Raw genomic sequence first — 27,810 nt, forward strand, 5'->3', positions numbered from 1 at the left:
AAATTCATAATCTTAAATAGCACATTTCATCCCTCATTCAAAGGAAAGGTTTTCGACCTGATTTTCGATGACTGCATTACATGCCTTCCACCCAGTCCTATAGAATAGTCTGACCATTTTGCATTCCCTTTCTACATTATGCTTAACTCCCTACTTCTATCAAGTAAACCACACACACACACACACAAATTCTAGCCAGACATACAAAAAAGTTTACATTCTCTTAAACTGAGGAAACGCCACACGCATTTTTTAACAAGATTAACCAATTCACTAAGTTGATGATGCAACTTAGATAGCATATGAACCAAACTAAATGAGCCACTCCCACTTCAGCATCATGGTTTGCATGGCTAGCTGTCCTAAACTGGAAGTTGGCTTTAGTGTAGTGTTTGCCTTTGTTACGGCTGATGTCGAAGCAGTATGGCCTGTTTGTGACTTTGTTTCTCACCGGAGCTTTTCTATTCAGTAGATTTCCTAGCACATGCACATTTACATATCCTCAATGCAGCTCAGTTGAAAGGGACACACTTGTTATTGATTGTAAAGTGATGAAAGTCTGTGTAAGTCTTCCCGGTGTTTGTGCGTACAAATCTATTGCAAAGCTCTTCAATTAACCAGTAACAAGATAAGCATTGCAAAAAGAAGCACAATATTTAACAGTCTTGAAAACAACAGGGATCTCTAACTCAAAAATATTTAAATGAAAATTACCATAATATTTTATTGTAGTTTTAGGGTTCAAGATTCCGGTGAACCAATGTCCATATGTTGTTCATGTTAAAATAAAAGCTTAGTGCCTGGAAAAGGTTCAGTTGCTGTGTCTATACAGAATTTCTTGTTCAGTCTACAAATTATTTGTGAGCATGTTTCAAAAAACTTTTATAATTTCAGCTTACGGAAGGGAGGGTGTGAAAATGAACTTCATAGATCGAATCTTTGTTGGTGAATTGACAAACACGATCATGTGTGAGGAGTGTGAACACGTAAGTAGTTTTCGAAAACTTCAGCGGTTATTTTTAGTTGAGGTTTTACCTCAGGTCTTATCTTTTTCCTTTTCATTTGTTAGGTTATACAATCTGTGTCAAACATTTTCAATAATGTGTTACCATTGTATGTCAATCTAGAGATTTAAGTTTGTGTTCTCTCAAAGCTTGCTGTTAAAGCGAATGTCAATTATAATTCAATCGAAGAGATGGCAGAATGGTTTCAAGAGATGCTGTTAAATTATTGGCAGCCCACACAGATTATTTGTGCTAACCATCTAAAATTAGACAAACCATCAAAAGTCTATGTTGAATTACGGCAGGACCTTCATGTGTTAATTATGGAAAAATTTGCTATATCCAGAGGTCCAGCCCTCACCGAGCAAAACAGTCCTTTCAGAGGCTTTGAAAGAATAAAAAAGAGTTGCAATTGGGAAGCTTGGAAGTCCTCGAAAGGCAGCATAATTACCCTTTTGAAAATAACCAACAGCACTGTGTCCAGACACCTGTGAAACCTCAGCAAAGCAATTGTTTACAATGGCAAGGTGTGATGTGCTATCCATGGTGAAGAAAATGATTAAATAGAACTTGGCAGTGACCGAAATCTGTACCTATCACTTAAACCATTTATAAAGATCACAACATTTACTTTTGATGTGCCCCAAGTATGAAGCGATTAGTAAAATAAGAATTGCCCATAGGCTGAAGAGAATATGAGTAAGAAACACTGTGACTGCAATGTTGCTCTTCTTATGTGACCAAGATCCCACTGTTACAAGTGTGGGGGATTTATTTTTAGCGAGGGTCTATAAATTACATGCAAGACTCTATAACCCTTAGTATCAGAAGTATTTGAAAAACTGTGCATCACATCTGAAGGTGTATGAAAAAATCTGACAGATATTGCCTGGATAGTTCATCTGATATTTTATCCATAATGCAAAAACAAGTTCCAGAAAAGTCTAGTTCCCAAGGAGACAGGGTTAGAAAGGGGGAGGAATAGATCAAGAATGATATGGTGTGATAGAGCACAACAGCTCTCCTGAGAATGATTTTGCATAGTTCCTTAACCGCATGTGCGCGGCGGCTTTTCTCCGCTGTACGCGGCGTTTTTTTAAAACGCGTGTTACATGACGAGCTCAGCTCTTCATCAGCGTGCGAGCGGCGCAACTGATGATGAGCTGAGCTCGTCATTAGCGCCGAAGTGGTTAATCGTAAAGCATCAATAAATGGCAATATTTTTTTATATCTCTATTAATATTGCCAAATTGTATACAGCTGGAAATAGTTATTGTGTTTTATTTAATCATATTTCACTGTATGTTATACTTAATAATTATTGTTTTATTCATACTGCCGATGTTTTGTTTTATTCATACTACAGTTATCCTCGTGTTTAATCCTTTTTATTTGGAGAATAAAATAACATATGCACAAAATTGCAATCATATATAATAAGAAGTAATAACAAATTGTATATATAGTTTTATAAGAGTTTTTTTTTTTTTTATTAGTTTTTATTATTGCAAGATACGACAGTAACCATTACAATTCTGTTCCATAATGCAGTTCGTTTTTTAACAGTATAGTACCACTGATATCTTTTTAAGAAATAAACATAAATAAAAGAATACAGTAGTAGAATAGAGGTATGGGAACAAATCGAGGCTTAGAAACAAAAGTACATTTTGACACAAAACTTTAAGAGGATAAAAAGAAAAAGAAAAAAAAAAGAGGTATTAGAGACCTGTCCCCCCTTCTTGCCCTTCAAAAAAGTGTTTCCAGATCTTTTCTTTTCTAATAAGGGCTTTTGGACCTCTAAATTTGGCTAGTGAAAGTTCCATGGTTCTGATTTCGTGAACCAAAGCGAGCCAATCCGCTGCCTTAGGGGGTTCTTTAGATATCCATGCCCTAGCTATAGTTAGTCTTGTGCATGCTAGCAAAATCGTTATAAGATCCTTATTGGGGCTATTAGTATCCTGAATGTCTAATAAAACCAATTGTACTGTAAGCTCCGGTATAGTTATCTGATTAGTTCTACAATGGTCGGATATACTGTTCCAAAAAATGGAGAATGCTGGACAAGAAAATAACATATGTTCAACTCCTGCCTCAACTGCGTTGCATTTAGCACACATAGATTTATCTGAAATCGAGTTTCCTTGGGCCCATCTGGATATTTTTTGTGGTGTATAGTACAGCTCAGTAATTGTCCTATATAGTTGCATTCTGAGGTTAGAAGAATGTACTATATCGCTTAAGTGGGTTAAAGCGTTTCTGATCAGATTCGAGTTTATATTTAAATTTAGCCTGCGAGACCATTTAGCTGCGATTTGAGTTGTATTTTCTCCCTTATCCTTAATTAACCATTGGTATCCCAGTTTTATCAACGACTTTGTTTTATCAGAGTAAATACACTCAAGAATATCTGAATGTTTAGCTTCCGTTATTCTCATTTTGTTATGAAAAAAATCTCTCAATTGTCTATATCTAAAATGCATATCATCTGTAAGCCCATTAGTAATTTTTAGGTTCTCGAAGTCAGTCAAACCATTGGTGCCATAAAGGTCTCCTAGTGTAATTATTTCATGTCTAATCCAGCGATTCGCCAAACCATCCGAGAATATGCCCGGAAGACCGGGATTATTCCATAGTCTAAGTTCGGCGTTGTAAAATGTGCTGTTACTAATGTGTAAAATTTTATCCCAAATTTTTATAGCATGTTTAGCAGTCTTAAATTTGACCCGCTTAAAGTAATTTGGATCATGAACTCGTAATAGGAATTGGTTCGAATCGGCGCCTAACATATACTGATGAAAGAATAAAGAAGGAGTATTCTTTAGCAAACTCCTTATTTGTAAAAAAAAAGTAGCTAGAAAATAGAAGTTAAAGTCTGGGAAAGTAAGTCCCCCTTTAGAGATTGGCAGTGTCAAGAATTTAACCGCCCTTCGTGCCTTTTTATAGCCCCATATGAAACTACTACATATACCGTCTAATTTTCTAAAAAAAAGTTTATTTGGTTGCAGCGGTATGGCTCTACACAGATACAACAACGTAGGTAAAATTTTCATCTTAATCAAATTAAGTCTCCCTATCAGACTGAGAGGTATTTTATGCCATTTTTTAAGACTAGCAGTAGTTTCTTTTAAAAAAGATTCGTAGTTTATTTTCAGAATTTCCCCCACTTTAGCAGTGATTTTGATGCCTAAATAAACGGCTTCTTTACATGTGTCAAAAATTTGTGTATCCGGGGTGTAGTTGAGTATGATTTGGGTTTTGTTCACATTCAGTTTATACCCAGAAATTCTCCCAAAATTTTGTGCTTCGTTTATGATTTCTGGCATAGTTTTATTAACGTCGGGTGTATAAATTGCTATATCGTCAGCAAAGGCGGTTAATTTAAGAACTATGTCTCCATGACAAGCTGGTACAATATTGGTTTGGTCGTTTAAAGCATTTAAAAAAGGTTCTAAAGACAGGGCAAAAAGTAATGGGGAAAGGGGGCAACCTTGTCTTGTACCTCTTGCTATCTTAAAATTGGCTGAGTCTTTGCCTCCATAGCTTATCATAGCCTGTGGTTCATCGTACAGTGACTTAACCCATTCTAAGTAGGAGCCAGTGATACCCATTTTACTTAGTACTGCCCACAGATATTCCCACCCCACTCGGTCGAATGCTTTTTCCGCATCTAGCATTATCATACCGAGTGGGTTGTTGGTGGTTTCCGCAACATCAAAAGCTGTGATTGAAGTGTTAACATGCAGGGTGGTATCTCTGCCCACTACAAAGCCATGTTGTTGGGTGTTGACAATGTCCGGCATATAGGGAGCTAATCGATTGGCTAAAATTTTGGCAAAGATTTTAACGTCAGAGTTAAGTAAAGATATGGGCCGATACGAGCCACACTCTTTTTCGGGCTTTCCCTTTTTAAAAAAAAAGATAATTTTGGCAATTTTCCATGATGCAGGTGCTTGCTTAGAAAGAATAATTGAATTAATCACCTCTTGCAGTAACGGCAGCAGTTCTTGAGAGCAAAGTTTGTAAAACTCCACAGGTATATTATCCTCTCCAACCGCCTTCCCTAAGGGTAAATGATCGATTGCTAATTTTATCTCCTCAAGTGTTACGTTAGAGTTTAGGTGTTGAAGTACTTCAAGATTTAAAGCCTGCGGTGGAGTTAAGTATTGATCAAGATATTGTAAGATCTCTGTTTTGTGTGGTTTAGCCTCTGGTGTATAGAGTTGTTGGTAAAATTTGACAAATTGATTTAATATTTGATCCTCTCGTTCATAAGTTATTGAGTCAGATCCTGTTATTTGCTTGATTTTGGTTTTAGCTTTTCTATCCACGGTTTTATAGGCCAATATCTTCCCAATGCGATCGCCACCTTCATATTGATCTAATTTATATTTTTGTAGTTTAGATATATATCTTTCTCTCAAAGTTTTTTTTAATCCAGCTTGTAGTTCCGCCAGTTTTGCTCTAATCCTCTCTATATTATTTTTTGAGTGTAGTGTTGCCTCAGCCAGTTGTACTTCCAAATCAAGTAATTTTGATGTAAATTTTTTATTTTTATTGCGGTTTTCAGCATTAAGCCTGAATACATACTGTTGGACAAAGCCCCTAATGCTACACTTACAAGTATCCCATACAGTGTTTATGCTGGCCGAATTGATATTTAATGTGATGAACTCCTGTATATGTTTTTTGACTAATGTGGTGAATGTTAGATCAGCAAGTAAGTGTCTCGGGAAAGTAAACTTTCGTGGTTCTTTCATATTTTGATCTTTAATTATAACTTCCAATAGCAAAGGGTTGTGATCAGATGTAACTTTAGGGCATATTTCAATTTCACAATTGTCTAACATTTGATCAGAGGCCCATATCATATCAATTCTAGAGCAGGATCTATGTGGCGCAGAATAGTAGGTAAAACCTGCCAACATAGGGTGTTTAGACCGCCATAGATCTCTGATATTATTCAATCTTGCAAGTTCTAGGATTGCTGCTCTAACTTTATACATTCTTTTGAAGTTCTTAGGCCCCGTAGAATCTAATTTATAGTCCATGACACAATTAAAGTCTCCGGCAATAATAGTTTCTCCTTCCCATTCAAGTAGTTCTAAACTTAGCTCTTCAAATAATTTGGGATTATCTATATTTGGTCCATATACTACACATAATACCAATTTGACATTATCACATTGCATCTGTGCTATTGCCCACCTTCCTCGAGTATCGGAAACAGTTTTAATTATTTCTAATGGGACTCCTCTTTGTTTTAGAATAGCTACGCCCCTTATAGTCTCATTTAGAGTTGAGCATACAACCAATTCATAGCTAAATTGTGACAGTAACTTTCGATCCTGATATTTTATGTGGGTTTCTGAAATCAAAACTAGATTAGGATTGTACAGTTTAATCTCTTCTTGTACCAAATTTCTTTTACTCTTATTATTTAGGCCATCAACATTCCAGCATAGAATTCTTAGTTTAAGCATTTAGCTATTATACTGTTGCTCCTATACATATTGTTCCCCTCTACCTTAGTTCGTTTCTCAATCGCTAAGTTTTCCTTCATACTACTCTTAAAAAAAAAAGTCGAATCTTGCAATCAAATTTTTCCCCCTTATTTCCACCCACCACCCTCGACACCAGTTGCCACACCCACCCCTGGAGCAGCCCCACCCCCTCCCTCGCTGAAACCCGTCCCTTAGGGGGGAGCACCCCTCTAGCATTAGCTGCCGCTGTAAGGGCAACGTAGTGAGAGTGCATACATGAGAGACTGCTCATGCCTCGTCTTAGTTTAATGCATGTTATTTGCATATTTGCTCGTGCTTTGAGAGAAAAAAAAAAAGAGAGAGAATAAAAAAGGAAAAGGGAAAGAAAGGTTAGGCTCTCCCGCGGATAAAGTAAGAGAAGTGTGTATTTGCACGAGTATACAGAGAGTGTCCAACTGCTCGTTAGATTCAAGTTCAATAAAGTGTATTGAGTAGGCTCCTATTTTTTCTCCATTTTTCTTTTCCTTTTTTTTTTTCCTTTCCTTTCTTTTCACCCCCATCTCTCCCGTCACCTCACATTAATTTTCTTTCTCTTTTTGACTTCTTTTTGCATTCTCCCGAGAGAATTTTTCCAGAGATTGTTCAGCGGATGATAGATCAGTAAAGAAAAAAGTTTGGCCATTTCGAATGACCTTAAGGCGGGCAGGTTCCTGAAGATAAGCCATGCAGCCTAGATTTTTGAAAGCATCTATCATCTTCCGAAGCTCCCAACGTTTGTCCATAGTGGTCTTACTTAAGTCCGATTTCACAAAAAAAGTGAGATTATCAACAGTAACAGGATTATTAGGTTTAGCCTTAAATGCTACTGCTTGTCGCAAAAGAAAGTTACCAAAATATATCAAAAAAGGTCTTGGAAATTTGTTATTTGTGTTTCTTTGAACTAAGGGAAGTCGATGTACTCTCTGCAACTGGGAATCCCAATCCCAGTCAGCAAGGTCCATGAAAGCTCTTTGGAAGAGCTTCACCATGAAAGCTCTCGGATCGGACCCCTCCATGCCTTCTGGTATACCAAATAGTCTAAGGTTTTGTCTTCGTGCCCTGTTTTCCAAGTCCTCCACTTTAGCTTCCAGCAGAGACACTCTTGATGTATTCTGTGTAGCGGTTGTTGTAACCTGGTTCACGTCTTCTTCCACTACCACTATTCGTTGTTTTATGTCCTCTATATCTTTTGTCACTCCTCCCAAGCCTTGGCAAATATCTCTCATAGTTCCTTGTATCTTGGTATTATCTTCCCTTAGCTGCAGATATTGCTGTTGAATCTCCACTCTTTGTTCTATGAGAGTCTGCATGATTGACTCCATTGATATATTCGCTGGGACTGGGGAGTTTGAAGTATCTAGTAGGATCAATTGAGAGGTTTTTTGAACGGGGTAGGAAGTAGGGCCAGGTACTGTTTTTTGAGATTTGGGATTAGCATCAACCATCACATCCTTTGCAGAATCATGTTCTAAAGTTTCACCTGAATTAGCTTCAGAGATCCCAGCTAAAAGTAGTTGAGTTTTCCCCAAGCTAGATACTATAGACTCAATGGCCTCCGTTGTCTGGTCAGTATTATAAGTTGATAGTACAAAATCTTGATCTTCGGCATCTCTCACCACCTCATTATGCGTGGGAGGAAGCAGAGAAATATCAGAGGTGGAGATATGGGAAGTTATTGGGGCTACCAGGGGGGTCCCTGGTCTTAGTACGCCGTTCGCTTCTGTAGTAGCTGTGTTCATATGACTGGATGTCTCTTGATTTGTATAGAGTGCACTTAGGCCAGAGTCTGTTAGAGGATCCATGGAGTTATTTACGTTTTTAGCGTTATTTGAGGTACTTGAGTTATCCCCCTGAGTATTGTGCACCCACGCATTAGCCTCGTCAGGGCTAGCCCCAGATAGTCTTAGGGCCATATTCTTGACTCCACCTTTGGCCTTTATCCACCTTCTCAGAGGGCTGGCATCTATTAGTCGATTTTTTTTATTTCCTGTCAGTTCCTTACAAGTTGTCTTTAGTAAGAGGTTTTTTTTGCTTAGCTTTAACCTTCCTTTTGGTTTTCCTTGATACCAATTTTTTGTTTGTTAGAGCTTTAAACGCTTCGTCGAGCCCCTCTTCTTCTTCTGATAGTTCCTCATATTCTACATTTGAGTCTTCGTCTGATTTGGTGCCGGGTTCATGAGACAAATCGCCTCCACATTTGCTCTCTTTTATTTTACTCTTATCAATCTGCGAATAAGTCTTGGTATTAGTGTTGAGACCCGCAGGGTCAACCCTTTGGCTTTGTGCCATGTGTTGTGAGTCCTCTGTTATTTGTGTTATCAAGGTATCCGTAATGCTTCCTCTTTCGCTCGGTTTAGCCAGGTTGACTTCATTTACTTCTAAACCAGTTAGCACCTTGGCGCTGGGGAGCTTGTCCGAGCCTTTCTTTCCTATCCTTGTCTCAGCTCCCAGCCCTGTATCTTGTGCCATTCCCTCGGTACTGTTTTCCGCCAAGGTCACCACAGAGTTGTTGATTGAAAGTGTAGTTACTGTGTTCGCATGAATCTCCTCAGCTTTATCAGTCACTTTCCTTTTTGTTTTAACTGCTGATAACTCTGTTCTTAGTCTTAGGTCTGCACTGCCCCCACCCTTCGTAGCTGGTACAGGAGCATATTTCGCAACGTGGCTCTTGTCAGCCTCGCTTCGCTTATCAACTTCGCCAGTGCTGAGAGTTTTTAATTTATCATGTTTTGATATGCTAGAATTATTTGTAAAATTCGTGGACTGTGTTTGATAGTTCTCGGAGTTTTCATCCAGTGAGCCCACTGCCACTACCCCTGTAATCGCTGCTGTGGCCGCCATCGTACCTGTATGAGCCTTTTTCCCCGTCTGGGCAGTCTTCCTAATCCGTGTGGATCTGGTCTGCCGTGCGGACATCAGTTCTTGCGCTGCCTCCGTTGCCTCCGTCTCCCCTGACCTCCGCAACGTTGTCCGCAGTGTAGTCCGTAGAATTGGGTGTCTCGTCAGGTGTGCACCCAGCTGTAGCGGAGTTGGAGACGCCCAGGCGGTTGCTATTGTCGGCGGCGGCACTCGAGTGAAACTCGCTCCGTGGCTCCAGGAGTGCAGCAGGTTCCTGCCGAGGTGCCGGAGCAAAACCCTCAGCATTGGATCCGTTCGTGTCAAGCAATCTTAAAAAGTATTTTCTCGGAAAGAAAGATGGTATGGCAGCGGTGCAGGCAAAGAGAAGCAATTCAGCAATCAGTTCAGCAATCCGATTCTTGAGCCGTAAGTCTCTCCTTTTTTTTTCTCCTTTCCTTCCGTTTTCCTCCGTTACACAGATATCCTTTCTCAAAGCGCTCATCAATTCTTCTCTTTCCTTAATCAGCCCTCCATTTAGCAATTAAGGGTGACAAAACGGGTTTCCATCGGCTGCAGCGTTTTTAGGCAGAGCAGAGCAACTCATGCAGCGACTCTCACTCAGCGGAGCTCAGCCCGCCATCATGACTCCTCCCCTCCGTAAAACTCCTATAGTTTTATAAGAGTTAAAGACATTTTTATATGAAAAAGGGAGAAGAAAATAAGAAAACATGTCAAACAAAATCCATAGAGAAAGCAAAAGGCGAAAAGGGTAAAGTTAGAGTATAAGAAAGAGAAGAGTACTAAGACCTGGTAATTGGATAATTATGAGCTGAGTGTGAAAGAAAGTTTGTAAGAGGTAGCCAAACTAGGTCAGGTTTACTTTTTTGGTGAAGGCTAAGGGAAGGGACAGTGTGAATTATGTAACTGTTGCAAACAAAATTCCACCAAGTAAAAACAGATAATTTGGAATAGTCTTTCTAGCAAGGCAAGACTAGTTTAAAAACAATTGCAATCAAAAAGTTGATTAAAAGAGGCATATTAGTAGAGCTGTGAAAATCATGAGATAGGGAGCCTAAATGTATATATATATATATATATATATATATATATATATATATATATATATATATATATATATATATATATATAATGCGAAAAGTAAGTGGGAGGTAACAATACAAACTTTTTAAAAGATTTAAATCAAACTTATCCCAAAAAGGTTTTAAAATAATGACAATGGAATAACCTATGAATTACAGAGCCAATTTCAAAGAGTCATAAGATGTAGGGGATTTGGGACTGAAACTTTGGAGATAATCCTGAAATAGGTTATATTCAACTCCTAATGAAGTTGGTAATTGAAACTTCTCCTTTAGGAAATCAAAAGTAACAATGTTGTTCTTATTCCACAATTGATATAAATGAAAATATCCTTTTTTTTTTCAATGTTTAAAATAAAGTGATCTAGTATGTATCTTTATAAACTTATTAAACCAAATTAATGAGTTCATTAAACTGTTTTTGGGGAGTGAATTTATCAAATAACACTCAATTTAATAGATAGTCATAATATTTAAAGATGGGGTGTTTAGTGATTTGGCTTCGATTGGACATAAGAATAATATCTTCAAATGAGACATCTCAGAAAAAAAACCTTTCACAAGGAATAATACGAGGTATAGGACTATCATGGAAATCATATATCAAGGTACACGGTTGTCTAATAATAAAAGACAATTGGTATCATTTGAACCCAGGGAATCTGACACCACAGTTAGTCTTTGGTCTATTTAACTTCGAAAGGGCAATGCGTAAAGGTTTATTATTCCATAAACATTTAAACCAAATAGAATCATAGTTTTTAAAACAATAGTTTGAAATTTTGAAAGGAAGCATAGAGGTAGATTATAAAATCTGTGACAATCATCATTTTAAGCCTGCCACACCAGGATATGCTGAGAGAAGATCTAACATAAATTAATTTCTATGTTTTAGATTTCAGTAAGACAAAAACTATGATTCATTATTTCTCTAATATTAGAGGAAATGCCATCACTAAGATATTTGAATTCAGAAGGGCACTGTGCAATTTTAGAATTCTTACACATTTATAATGAAAGCACAGATAATTCAAAAGGAGTATCTCAGTCTTAGTAACATTTAGTTTATAGCCTTAAACATTGGAATGCAATCAAATTTCTTGTAAGAAGTTATCCAAAGAAGTAGTGGAGTTGGACATGTATATCAAAATATAATCAACATAAGCAGAGAATTGAATTTCCTCACAAGCATGTTTAAAGCTAGGTATATTGGCGTTACATCAAATGCTCTCCGGGCAAGGTTCTGAACATAGTACAAAATGTGGAAGGGAAAGAGGACATCCTTGTCAGAATTGTCTGTGTAAATAAAAATTTGAAGAGAAACATTCATTTACAAATACTCAAGCTCGGGGTTGGAGTATAATATATGTATATGTATATGATCAAAAGCTTTCTCAACATTAAGGGAAAGTTTTGCATGGGGAGATTTAAATTTATTAGCTTCGTCCAGTCCCTGGAACTCCCTCTTCTGGCCCTCCTCTCTTGGTCGCTCCCCCACTCCCTCAACCACAGTTAAAACACTGGGGGTTAAAATGAACAACCAGCTCACCCTTCATTCACAAATCAGCACTGTAGTCTCCTCCTGTTTCCTCACCCTCCGAACCATCCGCACTGTTTCCCGTTTCTTTTCCCCACAGGCACTCAAGTTGATCATGGCCGCACTGGTGATATCGCGGCTGGATTATGCCAATGCCATCTACAACGGCATTCCAGCATACAGCCTGCGGAGACTCCAGATGGTCCAGAACCAGGCGGCCCGGCTGGTCTATGGTCTCCCACGTTATCATCATTCCACACCCCTCCTCAGGGAGCTTCATTGGCTCCCTGTTAAGGAACGTTCCTTGTTCAAGACCGGCTGCATGGTCTTCCAGGCCCGTCAAGGCACTGCCCCCGCTTTCATCTCCTCGCTAATAAATGAATATGTCCCTACTAGAGAGCTTTGCTCTTCTTCCAAATCCCTCCTCCAAATCCCACGTTTCAAACGAAAAAAGTGGGGTGGAACTAACTTCTCTACCCTAGCCCCCACGTTCTGGAACTCCCTCCCTGATCACCTCCGCTCTGCCACTCATTATCTTTCCTTCCGTAAAGATCTAAAAACGTTTCTTTTCAAACAGGCCTTTTCCGTGTAATTTCCCCTCTTTTCTACGACAGGTTTTATTTTGCCTCAGTTGTCGAACTCTCCACTAGCGCCAAGAAACCGTACGGTGCACGCTGCGCTTTATAAATGTTTTAAATTGGAAATTGGAATTTAATAAATGATGTTTGAAAACATTCTTAGATTATCTATGGCAACTCTGCCTTTATTAAGACTAAACAAACCAGGTTCAACAATTATGGTAACATTGGAATCCAAATGATTAACTAAGATCTTGGCAAAATTTCACAATTATAATTAATTAGTGAAATTGGTCTATACTTTTTACATATTCTAGGGTCCTTAAAATGCTTAGAAATGATGTTCATTAAAGGTTCATAAAAGTGCTACTAGCTTTTGAATTAGAAATAAATGAGTAAGAAAGCTTTAAAAATTAAGGTTAAAAAAAGAGAATAACACAGAAATAAGTTACATAAAAAAAATCAGGGCCCGCTGTTTTTGCTTTTTCAATGGATTTAATGACCATCAATATTCCGTGCAATGCCATATCTGCTTCTGGATCTTCAAATGTATCAAATTAAGAGGATGGTTTGGAAATAATATGAATAAACTTTGCAAAAAAAAACTTTGCAAAATAGGCATCACAAGGGTGAGTATCTCCAGTACTTAATGATTTATAAAAGGTTTGAAAGGAACTAGAAATGTCAGCATTAGCAATGGCAATACTATCATCAAATTCATTAACAATAGACCCAATAGCTTTACTTTCTGTTTTACTTTTTAAATAGTTAACAAGCATTTTTCCTGCTTTGTTCTGACCACTATGAAATTTGGACTTAACACTTAGGGCCTGATTACGATGCCGTAGGTAAAGGCTTCGGTCGGAGCCGTTTCTATGGCATTGTAATCTCCTGTTCGGATTAATTTCCGACCAACCCATTTGGATGGAGTTGGGTTAACTGAATCTGAACCATTTCCGAATGGCTTCCGACAGGCTAGGAGAGTTCGTCTGCCATTCGGAATGCCACATGTAATCCCAAGGGCGGCTTTTTCCGCCTGATGGATTACAATGTTGGATTCTGTGCCGGCCTCTCCGACACAGAAAAGCTGTCGGAAGTCGGCTTTCGGGGTCCCCAGCAGGCCTTCATGGGTGCAAGCCGTCCGGGTGGCGGACAGGGGGCACCTATGATGACCAACTGTTGATCCCTGCTCCCCTTGGGGTGCAGGGATGAACTGCACCTCTTCTCTTTACACTGAGAGCATGCATTCCGGTCGGAAAGCATGCTCCCATTGTAAAGAATAGGAGTGCGACCCAACAGTGTTCTGTTGCATCCTACTGCTGGGTTGGAACTGCCGACAGGAGGTCGGTCGGTCTCAGTTCTCAAATGATGTCGGACGGACTCAGGTCCGTTCGACATCGCAATTGGGCCCTTAGTGGAATATTACAGGCATCAATAGTAGCAGTTTTACTTAATTCAATGTCAGGACTATGCAAGGATTATGCTTAACTTTCTACACTTAAATCTCTAGCAGCCTTAGAAACATGTGCCATAACAAACTCATTTTCCAGGCAGCTCTAGGGAAAGGATATAACAACAACATTATCCAATGACAGTGTTGATTGCATATACCTCATACTGGGTGGTCACTTCCTGGACTCCCTCTTTCTCCACTGTTACTGCACCCAACAGATGAGTCTCCTTTATTCTTGTCTATTTCTGTCTCATGCGACGTTTTTGTTGCCACTGTGGTTTGTAATAATTTTATTCTCGTTCTGTAGCAATCGCTTATAAGTGGGGTACCTGGGGATGCTCACTGTGTTCCTTACACGACCCCTGTAACATTTCTTTGCGGTTCACCACCCACAGTTTAGTCCTCCAATCTCCAGGGGACTCAGGGCTGGGTTATATGTTAGGATTGGTGCTCCACTCCGGATGGTTGGTGCACACTGTCTCACCGTGTCCCACATTGGAAGACAGTGCAACAACAGCAGTTCCCCTTGCAAATCACCTTACTGCCTTGTAGCCCGGTGTCTGACGTCTGTGGGGGTCTGTAAGCATGTATATGTTGCACAAGGCAAAACAATAGGGGCACTAATCAAGACATTTGATATACAAATACCCCTGTAAAAATAAATTTGGTGTACTGTGTCCCGGGGGCCTTGACCCCCAAAATGGAACCCTTTGGTCTCTGATATACTGCTGGTCGCCAGCATCCCAACTGTTTAATATGCAGCAATTAGACACCTCCTATATGGAGGAAGAGGCTGTCTCGTTCCTAACATGGGATGAAGACTAGACAGAAGTGGGGGACGCATCTATACATAGAGCAGTCAGTGCTGCTATGGCACCTCTTCAGAGGAAGATTCTGCAACCGGCCCGTAGTTCTCCCAAGCACCTCCCCTTTAGGGAGAAAGACCCTATGAGACCTTCTGTGGTCTCAGAACCTCAAAGACACCTTGACAGCATACCAACTGAGGCAAGACAGAAAAGGAAACACAAGGGACTGGATCTTAGTGCCTTCAATAGATTTAAAAAAGCATTTCTGACTCAATTCAAACGTCTCTCTACCCCTTGGTGGATACGGTCACCAGCCATCAAGGACGGTAGTTTCCTTATATAAGTGGGGCATCACACCCCAGACCCCTCTAATGGGGATGACTTGCAAGCCGACTCCAATGGGGACATGTTTCCCTCTAGACCATAGCGACCTTTCCCTTACCCTATGGCACACAATAATGATCAAGCAACAGTGAGTAGATTACCCCAAATCTGTAGGACATGTTTTAACCCAGGGATTTCCTACACCCTGATACTCAGAGTGGTTGCCTGCTGAAAAGGTGGCAAAATATGTTGCAGGATGCCTTAGGAAACTCCTTGATATAGACGTCTGGAATTGCCTCAAGTTGGAAAGCCCGACCCCAGTTTGGAGAATAACGTTGCCGTTACCCCTAAAATGAATGTAAAAATGGCCACTTTCCTTGCCAGGTACGGGTGGGACCCTAAATAGGGTACTCACACCAGGACAAACTTCTTGACCTGGCAGGTCCCTTAATTAAGATCCTAGATATGGCTGAGGAAGCCAAAGAGTCCTTATCATTGATTCCCCTTGCATCGTCTCAGGATGAAGGGTGGTGATCTTTTTGGGAAATGCTAATACTGCGCATTTGTGAGAAAAACACTGTTCACTCTTGCTCAATGTAAACCCCAAACTAGGTGACTTGGCCCTTTCAGAAGTGGGGGTGGTGACTCAGAGGCCTGTGGGAGATTCCTTTATAAACGAAATAGGGATATTTGATGTAGCAACGCTCCAGGGAACTTTAACTGTAAGTCTTAACACTTCTTCTCAACTAAAAGCAGTGGGCAGTCTCACAAAGTGTATGCACAATTGGCGTGCCCTCACTCAGACGCAGCAGTCATCTAGTCTGTCATGGGGTTCCATATAGAGTTCTATGGGTCACCATTTCAAGAACATTGCCCACTCCCGCTGGTCTTCTCCCCTCCGGATTGCCAGCTTTTAGACAATGAGATGCCCGATCTACATTGCAGAGATGACTGTCCATCCCCAGGGATTTGTGAGCAAACTCTTCCTGGTGGAAAAAGGAGACTAAGGTCATTGCTTGTCATAAACATAAATGAGTTTAACACATGGTTGTATTCCACCATTTCAAGATGGAGGGAATTCAAAGCATATACTGAGGGAAAAGATTGATGACAAGGTTGGACTTGAATGATGCCTACCTTGCCATCCCTATCTTCGTCCGCATTGCTGATTCCTCAAATTCATTTAAAATCAGCATGTGTATGAATGATCAACACTCCTATTCGGAATCTTGATGGCACTGTAGTGTTTCACAAAAGTACTCAAACTGGTGATGGAGTACCTCAGGTCCAGGGGTATGCGTGTTATAGTCTTTTTGGACAATATCCTGATGATGGACCAATGCCTTAAGATTTTGGCAAGGAATCTAAAGTATTGCTGTATGTTCTGAGGTTCATCATAAACAAGTCAAAGTTGTTCCTGACATCACTGTGCAGCATTACAGTCCTATGCTTTATCATAGACTCCAGGGAAACCACATTGAACTTCACATACAGGAAGTGGCAAAAATAAAGCACAAACTGCGCAATGCACTGTCCAAGTTCTGAATGTCCATATGCCAAATCCATTTCTTGGTGGGCCTTCTTTTGCTATCCATCCAAGCCTTCGCCAGGGCCCTATGCACGAGTAGGATGAAAGTCTTCCACCTCCTGAAAGGACTGACTTACCTGGAACTGGTCCCAGTCTCCCGGATGCAAAAGAATAGATTCAATGATAGCTTATCCACATGGAACCATAGGACGAGAGGGCAGTTTTCAAACGCCAGCAGAAGCGGCTGGGGTGCTAGGTGTGAGGATACTTTCACAGGCAGAAAATGGTCAGTACAGGAACTTCAGCTATACATCAACTAAAGCTACTGGTGGGCTCATTTGCAGTTCAAAGCTGGACCAAGGATCAAGCTCAATACTGTGTCCTGCTGAAGATAGACAGTGTCTCAGTAGTTTAGTACATCAATCACCTGTAGTCAGTGCTGTCTGGTACACCCGCTGTTCGCATTTAGCAGTACTTCTACTTTTTACTGATGTTAAACTTCTCTATTTTAAACATCCCAGTAGTTGGAATCTCCTTACCTCATTATGGGAATTTCTTGATTGCCTGGTCCACCACGAGCCATGCGGCACGATTGTTGCGGATGGAAACAGGCAGTGGAGCACTTCCGGGAGGAGAGAAGACCGGCAGGTAGCATTCTAGTGCTTTAACTAGATACTCCGATATGAGGGCCATATGTACGCAGACGCGCCGGTAGTTAGTGACGTCCGGTACACCCTCTTTTCCCATTTAGCAGTAGTTGTAATTTTTACTGGTGTTAAACCTCATCATTTTAAACATCCCAGTTGTTGGAATCTCCTTGCCTCATTCTGGGCATTTCCTGCTTCCCTGGTACACCACAAGCCACACGGCACGATTGTTGCGGAGGGAAGTAGGCTTAGGAGCACTTCCGGGAAGCAGACCTGCAGGTAGCGTTCTAGTGTTTTAACTAGACACTACGATATAAGGGCCATGTTTACTCGCCAAAGGTAAGCCCATCTGCACCCTTCTGGACTGGGCCTGGCACCCGAATCCCAGGTTCTTGCAGTGGGAAACAGACAGTAAAGAAAATTGCCATTGAAGCTTTGAGGTAGGCGGGAGGTCCTCGCCTGTACTGCATTTTCTTTCCTGGACCTCTATGAGCAGCAGCAATGTGACTTCTCCTCATGTGGCTTTCATATGAACTATTCTCATGACAGAGACTGGGTATCTAACAAATAGGAGGGCAAGTTTCAAGTGATCCCAATACCTGATAGAACCAAAAGGCATAATACTGCCCATATTTCAGAGGGCAAACTTAATAGTTTCCTCATAAACTCACGTTCACTCATGAAGCATAAATTGGAGTTTGTTGTTTTCTTGGCATCATGGGATCCTGACTGGGCCTTTATTACTGAAACCTGGGCCAAAGAAGCTTCTGATCCTGATTTAGTGGATGCCATTCCGACTAATTACTCAATTATGAGGGTGGACAGGGCCTCTCTGCCGGGTGGGGGTCTGGCTATTGTGTTCACAAATCACATTTTAAATGTTTGATGGAATCTGGATTTGATTTGATCTTCAAAACACATGAAGCTTTCTATTTTAAACTTATTCTATCAGCTATTTGCGCATTTGAAGGCTTGCTGATATACAGACCCCCAGGACCCAGTCCCCCTTTTTTAAAGGAGCTAAAATACCTAATTGAACCATTTTAACTAACAAATGTTTGACCGTATGGGCGATTTTAATTTCCATCTTGAAGAGACCAACAACCAAGACACACTATAACCTACGTAAGTCCTTTTGAGTATGGGAATATGGGAATGACGCAACTAGTATCTGCTCCTACTCATAAGGCAGGTCATGCACTAGACGGTATTTTTGCTAATGATACTTGGCTGTCTCATCAATCAGTTACACCCCTTTACTGGTCCGATCATAGCTCAGTTGCTTTTTCCTTTACATCTTCATCCTCAGTCAGCAGCAGTCAACTCCTCCGAATCACGACCAGGTTAAGTAGCTGGAAGGGGATGTCGGTTGAAGCCCTGTCCAACACCTTAGACAGCATATCCATTGAGATCTCGGAGGACCATAGATAAGGAGGCAGAGGCATTTGCAGATTGGCTGGAGATGGCAGCCAACAAGGTAGGCCTCCTTAGGGTAGTCAAGCAAAAATGACTCTCTCCATCAGCCCCTTGGTATAATGACAAACTCAGGATGCTCAAGCAGGCTGTCGCCAACAAGAGCGTATATGGAGGGGGGCGTGGCTACGCAGGCGAACGAAATGGCCGCCTGACTGTAGAGCTCCGCCGGGCGAGAAATGAACGGGGCCGTTCGCAAGTGATCCGGCGCTGCGCTGGGGTCGGATTATGCCTGCAACTGATCCCTGAAGCCACCTGATGCAGCCTGCCTAGTCTGGAGGACGGGGGACGACGTGAAAGGTCGGAACAGCTGAGAGGTGCTGAGGCCGGCTGTGCCTCGCGGGCCGTTACATTGCAGCTCCGGAGCGCCTGGTGAGTCTCCTGATTGCCCCCTTGCTGTCCCCCTCGGCCCTGGGGCCGCTGTTGTGCTCTCCCAGGTCCGCTGCTCGGCCCCGGTGGTGTCCGTGGGTGGAGGTGCGGCCCCTCGGTGCGCGACCGGCACTTGCGGCCTGGTCCGGCCTTGGGAGCCGGGGCCTCGATTTTCGGGGACTGCCCGGGAAGTGCGGCGGCGAGCGGGGAGCGCGGGCGGCGGGCTCCGGGGTTGGGGGGTGATTGGCGAGGGGTGTGGCCGGCGGGCTATTGGGCGCTCTGCGGACGGCCTGGCATCGCTGCATTCGGTGGGGGCCTGCCACCTTTGCCCCCACCGCTACCGTGCACCCCAGACCTGCGCCTGTCCCCCTGCAGACCCAGGACTTACAAACTCTCCTGCACTCCTGCTGATGCGGTGGCCTTGATTATCGGACGCCTGTGCAACTCCTCGTGGCCGGCGCTGGCTGCATGACCTGCGGGACCTCGCCCATTTGTGCTGCTTTTGCCTCGAGGCCTTGCCTACCTGTGTCACGGCTGCTATTCCTCAGGATCGGAAAGATGCTCAATAGGGGTCCACCTCCTGACGTCTCCACACTCTGACTGAGTATTTCCAGAGTATAAAAGCAGTCAGGCGAGGGAAAACAGGGAAGGGGAAGGGAACAGCAGGGATAAGGACCTGTAACGACAAGGAAGGTCACGTTAGTTCCTTGCACTCTAACCCCTTAGCTATATCACAAGTGCTGTTGTAAATCCTCACCTGATAACTCTCAGGAAAATAGACCCTTCCCTCTGATGGAATCTTCCTCAGACTAAAGGAAAGAGGGGTGTGTTATAGCCTGTCTATTTTCTGTTAGAGACACATACATCAACCTCCCACCTGTATCACCCTCATTCACTCACCAGTTGCCTGTGGAAATCATGACTGAAAATGGGGTTCTCAAGAGGCGTCTGGATAGATAACAGTCTCTCCCAGCCGCTTCTTGTAAGGTACACCAGCATCCGCAGATGTAGAAAAGAACAGCAAAATATAAACGTCCTTAGAAAGCCAGCCGGCTTCTCCTGCTCCCAGTTCAAGGATGAAAAACACAACGAAAACAAAGTCCCTGCAACAGGAGGGGGCAATCCTGCGTCTCCCGTTCGGTGATCTCAGCCGAGAAACACCGTGTAAGCATAGGTAAGCGCGGAGGGTGAAATCCCGCGTCTCCCTCGCCACCTATGATATGCAACACCAGCCGGTGTCTGCTGCGCAGATGAATCCGCGTCCCGTGAGTGACAGTGAGGGGGAAATCCAGGCGTCTCCTGCTCACTCACACAACCAAATACAAACAGTATCGCAAGAACGCGGAGGGGGCAATCCTGGCGTCTCACGCGTCTTGCGGCTGTAACCTCTTTACAGTACCAGCCGGTACCTGTCGTCACGTGGTTCACTACAGCTTGCTCCGCAGCCACAGAACAAAACGAACCACACCTTCCCTGGAACTCCGCGGGGACAGGGCGTCCGCAACATCGGCTCTACAAAGACAAATCACAAGCACCAATAGATGGCGTCCAGGAGAATATATGCCTTCTGAGGCCCTCCCCCTTCATGCTTGGCATTCTGGGAGATGTAGTCCAATTCTAGGTAGGCACGTTAGTCAGACCCTGACAGTATGCCCCCCTGCCCTGTGCCTCCTAGCGCCCGGCTTCATCGGGTTGCGAGCAAAGAAGGAACGGATCAGGCGCGGAGCGTGGACATCACAGCAGGGCTCCCACGAGTCGTCTTCGGAACCATAGCCCTTCCAAGAGACAAGAAACCACAGCTTCCCCCGACGAATCTTTGAGTCCATGATACGCCGGACCTCGAACTCCATCTGTCCGTCCCTCAGCACCGGTGGCGCGGCCTTTTGTCGCAACGAACCAGCTGGTTTCAGCAAACTGCTGTGAAACACCGGGTGTATTCGCATAGACATGGGCAGTTTCAGCTTGTACGCCACTGGGTTGATTCTCTTGATGACAGCATAAGGACCGATAAAGCGTGGATGGAAAATGCTGCGATATCTGAACCGAATGTTTCTGGTAGACAACCAGACCTTGTCTCCTATCTGGTACACAGGACTCTCCTGCCGATGTTTGTCTGCCCATTTCTTATATGAGCCTTTTGCTTGACCCAGAGTCTTTTGGATCTGTCGATGAGTCTCCAGCAACGCCTTTACATGTGCCGCCACATTGGGTTGATTCTGGACTTCACCGGGTACTGTCAACGGTAAGGTATTAGCGTGGAACCCTGTATTAGCCTTGAATGGAGATTCTTTTATGGCACTGTGCCATGCGTTATTGTACGAAAGCTCCGCCAACCAGAGAAGAGAAACCCAAGAATGACTGGCTTCTTCCGAATAGCACCTCAGATATTGTTTGAGTGTTTGGTTCAGCCGCTCTGTCTGACCGTCTGTCTGAGGGTGGAAACTGGTAGACAGAGCATCTTCCACTTTCAGAGCCTTACACCACATGTGCCAGAACCTGGCCACGAACTGCGGCCCCCGGTCTGAAATTATCACCCGTGGGAGTCCGTGTATTCGTACCACTTGAGTCAAGAGCATTTGAACAGTCTGGCTAGCAGTAGGTAAGTTCTTGCATGGAACGAAGTGCCCCATTTTGGTCAAACTGTCCACTACTACCATAATCGCGTTGTACCCTTGGTCCATGGGCAACCCCACGATGAAATCCAGGCTGATGGTGTGCCAAGGACGTGACGGAGTGGGCAATGGTCTGAGTTTCCCACGACTCATGGCATGGTCCCCCTTCGCTCTTGCACATGTGTCACACTGTCCTATCCATCTCTCTACGTCTTTCACTAGAGTGTCCCACCAGAAATGACGTTTCACGAGGTGGACTGTTTTTCTCACCCCAGGATGGCCTGCCATAGCGTTCCCATGACACCAGTTGAACGCCTGGAGACGCAGTTCGTGCGAGGGCAAAAACAACTTCCCTCCGTGCAAAGGTACTCCATGGTGGATAGTACGGATGTCGTTCTGGCTTGCCCAATGTCTCCATTGGCCTTGATCTCTGTCCTTTTGTACTTGCTCAATGAACCGGTCAGCTGTTACCAGACACACTACTTTTTCTGGGTCGATTATTGCTCTCGTTTGTTCCTTTGCCGGCACCATATCCCCCCCTTGACGAGAGAGCGAATCTGTTTTTCTGTTTTCTGTTCCGGGACGGAACGTAACAATGAAATTGTACTCTGCAAAAAACAGCATCCACCGCATTTGACGTTGGGACAAGTGGCGAGCGGTTTTCATGAACAACAAGTTCTTATGGTCGGAATACACGGTTACTGGGTGCTGGGAACCCCATAAATAGTGCCTCCACTCCTGAAACGCTCGCTTGATGGCCAGCAGTTCCTTCTCTGATATAGTGTAGTTGGCCTCAGCAGCGTTCAGTTTCTTTGACTGAAAGGCCACCGGATGTAGTTGACCCGTCTCCCTGTCTCTTTGTGACAGCACAGCCCCCAATGCTGAATCGGAGGCATCCGCCTCGACGATAAAGGGCAGATCCAGTTGAGGGTGCGTCAGGATTGGGGCAGAGACGAACGCTTCCTTCAGTGACTCAAAAGCCTCCATGGCTTCAGCATTCCACTGGAACGAACATCCTTTCCTTAGCAGTTTGGTAATGGGAGAGGCCAACAAGGAGAACTGGGAGATGAAACGTCTATAATAGTTGGCGAAGCCAAGGAAACACTGCACCTCTTTCACACAGGTAGGTACTGGCCAGGCACGCACTGCATCAACCTTTCTCTCTGCCATGTGGAACCCTCCTGGTGTCAAGATAACCCCTAGGAACTCCACCTCCTCCACATCAAACTCACATTTACTGAGTTTACAGTAAAGTCGGTGCTCCAGCAACTTTTGTAACACCAGGAGGACATGACTGGCGTGTTGTTGACGTGTATCCGAGTAGACCAGAATGTCATCGATATACACGATGACAAACTGGTCCAGATACTCTTTCAACACATCATTTAAAAAGTACTGGAATGCCGCCGGGGCATTACAAAGCCCGAACGGCATTACCAGATACTCAAAAAGGCCATAGCGGGTTTTGAAGGCCGTCTTCCACTCATCACCACTGCGTATTCTGACCAGGTGATAGGCCCCACGAAGATCCAACCGTGTGTAGATCACGGCCTCCCTCACCTGATCCAACAGCACGGGGATGAGCGGAAGAGGATACCGATTCCGTATGGTCTGTTTGTTCAACTGGCGATAGTCGATGAGGGTGCGCAGCTCCCCATTGGCCTTCGATGTAAAGAACAGAGGGGACGCTGCTGGTGACCGGGAGGGCCTGATAAAGCCGATAGCACTGAAGTGCGCCAGGTATTCCTGTAGGTGTTTGGATTCGGGTTCTGACAATGCGTATACCCTACAAGAAGGAATGACAGCTCCTTCCACCAGGTCTATACGGCAGTCATACTCCCGATGTGGTGGTAGTACCTCGGCCTGACTTTCACTAAACACCTCACTGTACTCGTGATACTCTTTGGGCAAGACGGTTAGCTTTTCCGCCGCGGTAGCGACGTACATCGTCTGAGTTAATGCTACTGTATGTGCTGTGGATGTATGTAAACACAAGTCCTGGCACTCAACAGACCGAAAAGCCAACGTTTTCTCTCTCCAGTCAATAGAAGGATTGTGCTTCTCCAACCATGGGATACCCAATATTAATTCATACTGTGGAGCTTCAATTATGTTTAACACTATGCTCTCGACATGGGAAAGAGCACTGTTCTCCAGTATCAGCACCAGTTCCTCCGTACGCTCAATTATGGGACCAGATTTGAGAGGGGTGCCATCCACCGCCAACACGGTCTCCGGGTTGTCGACGGACACTCTTCCCAACCCTAGACGACGCACCAAGCCGTCGTCCACAAAATTCCCTGTTGCCCCCGAATCCACCATGCTCCACACGGCATGTGTCTTGCCCTGTGATAGCAGGGAAGTGGGCAAGGCCACGTGAGTGATCGGGGCTTCGCTCTCAACCGAAGCTAACGATGTCAGTCTCCATTCCTTAGTTTCCCGGCCCTTAACTGAAGGAGTGTCTTCAACGTTTCTCTCGGACTCGGCTGTGGTGAGAGCCACTTTCTTACCCGAGAAAAAGGTCTTGGATCTCTTGGGTTTAGAGGGACACTCCTTAACGTAGTGCCCCTTCTTCCCGCAATACATGCACAGGCCCTGTGTGCGGCGGGTCTCTCTTTCTGCTCTGGTAAGTGGGGACCTGATGGCGCCAACATCCATTGGTTCAGACGAGCTATCGCTAGGTCGAGGACCGGATGGAGGAACTTGTCCCATAGAACCTGAAGGGCCATCATGTCTCCTACGGTCACCTCCTCGCTCACCTAGACGATGGTCCAGGCGGAGCGTGAGGTTGATTAAATCGACACAGGTTGCTGGTTGAGGATCGATCTGAGCTATTACATCCTTCAACTCGTCTGACAGGCCTTGGTAGTACAGTGCCATCCTTTTTTCTTCGGGCCATGCTGTTTCGGCCACCAGACGGTTGAAAGTAGTCATGTATGAAACCAGATCTTTCTTCCCCTGTCTAAGACCCAGCAGCTCTCTGTCTGCACTCAGGGTTGTCGCTCTGCGATCAAACACCCGTTCGAACTCACGGCGAAAGGCCGTCCAATCATTCAGGATAGGGTCGTCGTTTCTAACGAAAGGGACCGCCCAGTTCGCCGCATCTCCAGATAAATAAGAGATGGCGAAAGCCACACGGGACATATTGTTAGGGAACGACGCCGGTCGACACGAAAAATGCAAGGTGACTTGAGTTAGGAAAGCTTGGATTTTTTGAGGGTCACCCGAATATCTTTCTGGGCTAGCTAAAGGTATCGGGGGGGGAACGGTTACTTGGATAGCGCGGCCACCGGTAGCAGCATCGAAAGGATTGGCCTGTTGCCGATCTAGCCTTTCTTTTAAGGCAGTAGTCTCTGCCTTCGATGCCGCTAATTCCCGTTGGACCAATACCAAGGCCTGGAGCACGTCGTCCATTGTTGCCATGGTTTGAGCAACTTTCCGACCAGGAGGAGTAATTACTTGGGCTTGTGATTCTGTCACGGCTGCTATTCCTCAGGATCGGAAAGATGCTCAATAGGGGTCCACCTCCTGACGTCTCCACACTCTGACTGAGTATTTCCAGAGTATAAAAGCAGTCAGGCGAGGGAAAACAGGGAAGGGGAAGGGAACAGCAGGGATAAGGACCTGTAACGACAAGGAAGGTCACGTTAGTTCCTTGCACTCTAACCCCTTAGCTATATCACAAGTGCTGTTGTAAATCCTCACCTGATAACTCTCAGGAAAATAGACCCTTCCCTCTGATGGAATCTTCCTCAGACTAAAGGAAAGAGCGGTGTGTTATAGCCTGTCTATTTTCTGTTAGAGACACATACATCAACCTCCCACCTGTATCACCCTCATTCACTCACCAGTTGCCTGTGGAAATCATGACTGAAAATGGGGTTCTCAAGAGGCGTCTGGATAGATAACAGTCTCTCCCAGCCGCTTCTTGTAAGGTACACCAGCATCCGCAGATGTAGAAAAGAACAGCAAAATATAAACGTCCTTAGAAAGCCAGCCGGCTTCTCCTGCTCCCAGTTCAAGGATGAAAAACACAACGAAAACAAAGTCCCTGCAACAGGAGGGGGCAATCCTGCGTCTCCCGTTCGGTGATCTCAGCCGAGAAACACCGTGTAAGCATAGGTAAGCGCGGAGGGTGAAATCCCGCGTCTCCCTCGCCACCTATGATATGCAACACCAGCCGGTGTCTGCTGCGCAGATGAATCCGCGTCCCGTGAGTGACAGTGAGGGGGAAATCCAGGCGTCTCCTGCTCACTCACACAACCAAATACAAACAGTATCGCAAGAACGCGGAGGGGGCAATCCTGGCGTCTCACGCGTCTTGCGGCTGTAACCTCTTGACAGTACCAGCCGGTACCTGTCGTCACGTGGTTCACTACAGCTTGCTCCGCAGCCACAGAACAAAACGAACCACACCTTCCCTGGAACTCCGCGGGGACAGGGCGTCCGCAACATCGGCTCTACAAAGACAAATCACAAGCACCAATAGATGGCGTCCAGGAGAATATATGCCTTCTGAGGCCCTCCCCCTTCATGCTTGGCATTCTGGGAGATGTAGTCCAATTCTAGGTAGGCACGTTAGTCAGACCCTGACAACCTGGTCCCCCCACTACACCACCATTGGCTGACTGTCTTGGCGGGCCCCTTGATCCGCCGGCTGCTGCCGGGTGGTTGCCGCGGCCACCTGCTGACCCTACTTCTTGACCTCTGGCACATTACTCCAGCCGGATTCATACCCTACCGTCCTGTGTGCAACTGCCTTGGCGACTCGTGGGCTCCTGCAGCGTGACTCAGCCCTGGGGCGGAGGAACAACGAGTACCCCTAATCCTCTGGTCCCGACCTGACCGCCTTGCTGCTGGGGTGCCCTGTCACTGTGCTTGACTCTCTGGGTGTCGCTGTAGTCGTAGAGTCCTGTGCCACTGGTGATTTGTCCGACATTGCTTCCAACATGGTGAAGAAGGATGTTACCCAGAAGAGACTTACCTTCAGTTCAGCGCCCGTCCGTGCTTCTGCGGTTTCGCCGGCAGCGGAGGCGGACACTGGGGGCCAGGTGGCGGTGAGAGACACTGCGGGTATGGTCGCTGAGATGATGGGTGAGATGCGGGCTGGATTCAAGGCCTTGGATTCTCGCTTTGATACCCTCGAAAAGAAAATGGCGGACATGGGCGCGACGATCCAACTGCACGATAGGCGCCTGGACCTGGCGGAATCCAGAGTTTCCGACATCGAGGATGGAGCTGCGTCGACGCTGAAAAGGTTGGAACGAGTGGAGAAGATCCTTAAAGACGTCGCAATTAAGAACGAGGATTTAGAAGCGCGCAGTAGGCGCAATAATATCCGAATAATTGGCGTGGCGGAGACGACAGCTACCGGACGCTTTGACACTTTTGTGGAACACCTCCTGATCGAACTTTTTGGCCGAGACACGTTTACCGCTGGCTTCGTGGTTGAACGCGCACACAGATTGCTGGGGCCCCGACCTAACCCTGGCCTGCCGCCCCGGCCCATTATTGCCAGGCTCATGAACTTCAGGGACAGAGATGCGGCGCTGAAGGCTGCCAGGGAGGCGGGCGAGGTTCGGTGGCAGGGAGATGTGCTCTCTTTCTACCCGGACTTCACCATCATGGTCCAAGATGCGCGCCGTAAGTACACTGGTGTCAAGGCTGCATTGCGCAAACTGGGGTTGCGCTATGGTATGCTGTATCCTGCCAGGCTCAGGGTGGACGTGGATGGCAGGTTTCGCATTTTTGACTCCCCTGCGGAGGCACAGGAATTTTGTCGAGCCTACAAAAACAGAGGGTCTCCTCGAAAATCAGATGATGCTCAACGGTCTCCGCCACGCACTGACTCACAGGCTAGTGCTGACCTGTTTAATGAAACCGGACAGGGTTGACTTATCTCCTCCCCATCTTTTCGTGCCAGGCTGTTTGCCTCAGTATTCTGCATCTGACAATACTGTTATTTTTTTTTTGCAGTGCTTTTTCATAATTGCTGACAATTGAACGTTGCCCCGATTGT

General features: G+C 44.7%; 1 protein-coding gene across 4 annotated transcripts in view; it reads left to right on the forward strand.

Moving 5' to 3' along the window:
- The window catches only part of USP45 (ubiquitin specific peptidase 45), a 1,947,146-nt gene that overhangs the window by 1,407,354 nt on the left and 511,982 nt on the right, over positions 1 to 27,810 (forward strand). For all 4 annotated transcript variants that reach the window (XM_078648210.1, XM_078648209.1, XM_078648212.1 and 1 more), the window contains one exon: positions 895 to 986. In XM_078648210.1, coding sequence (XP_078504336.1) covers positions 895 to 986 — 92 coding nt within the window. The remainder of the gene's footprint in view (positions 1 to 894; positions 987 to 27,810) is intronic.

Source organism: Lissotriton helveticus, chromosome 6 (genome assembly GCF_964261635.1).
Source record: "Lissotriton helveticus chromosome 6, aLisHel1.1, whole genome shotgun sequence".
Classification (NCBI taxonomy): Eukaryota; Metazoa; Chordata; class Amphibia; order Caudata; family Salamandridae; genus Lissotriton; species Lissotriton helveticus.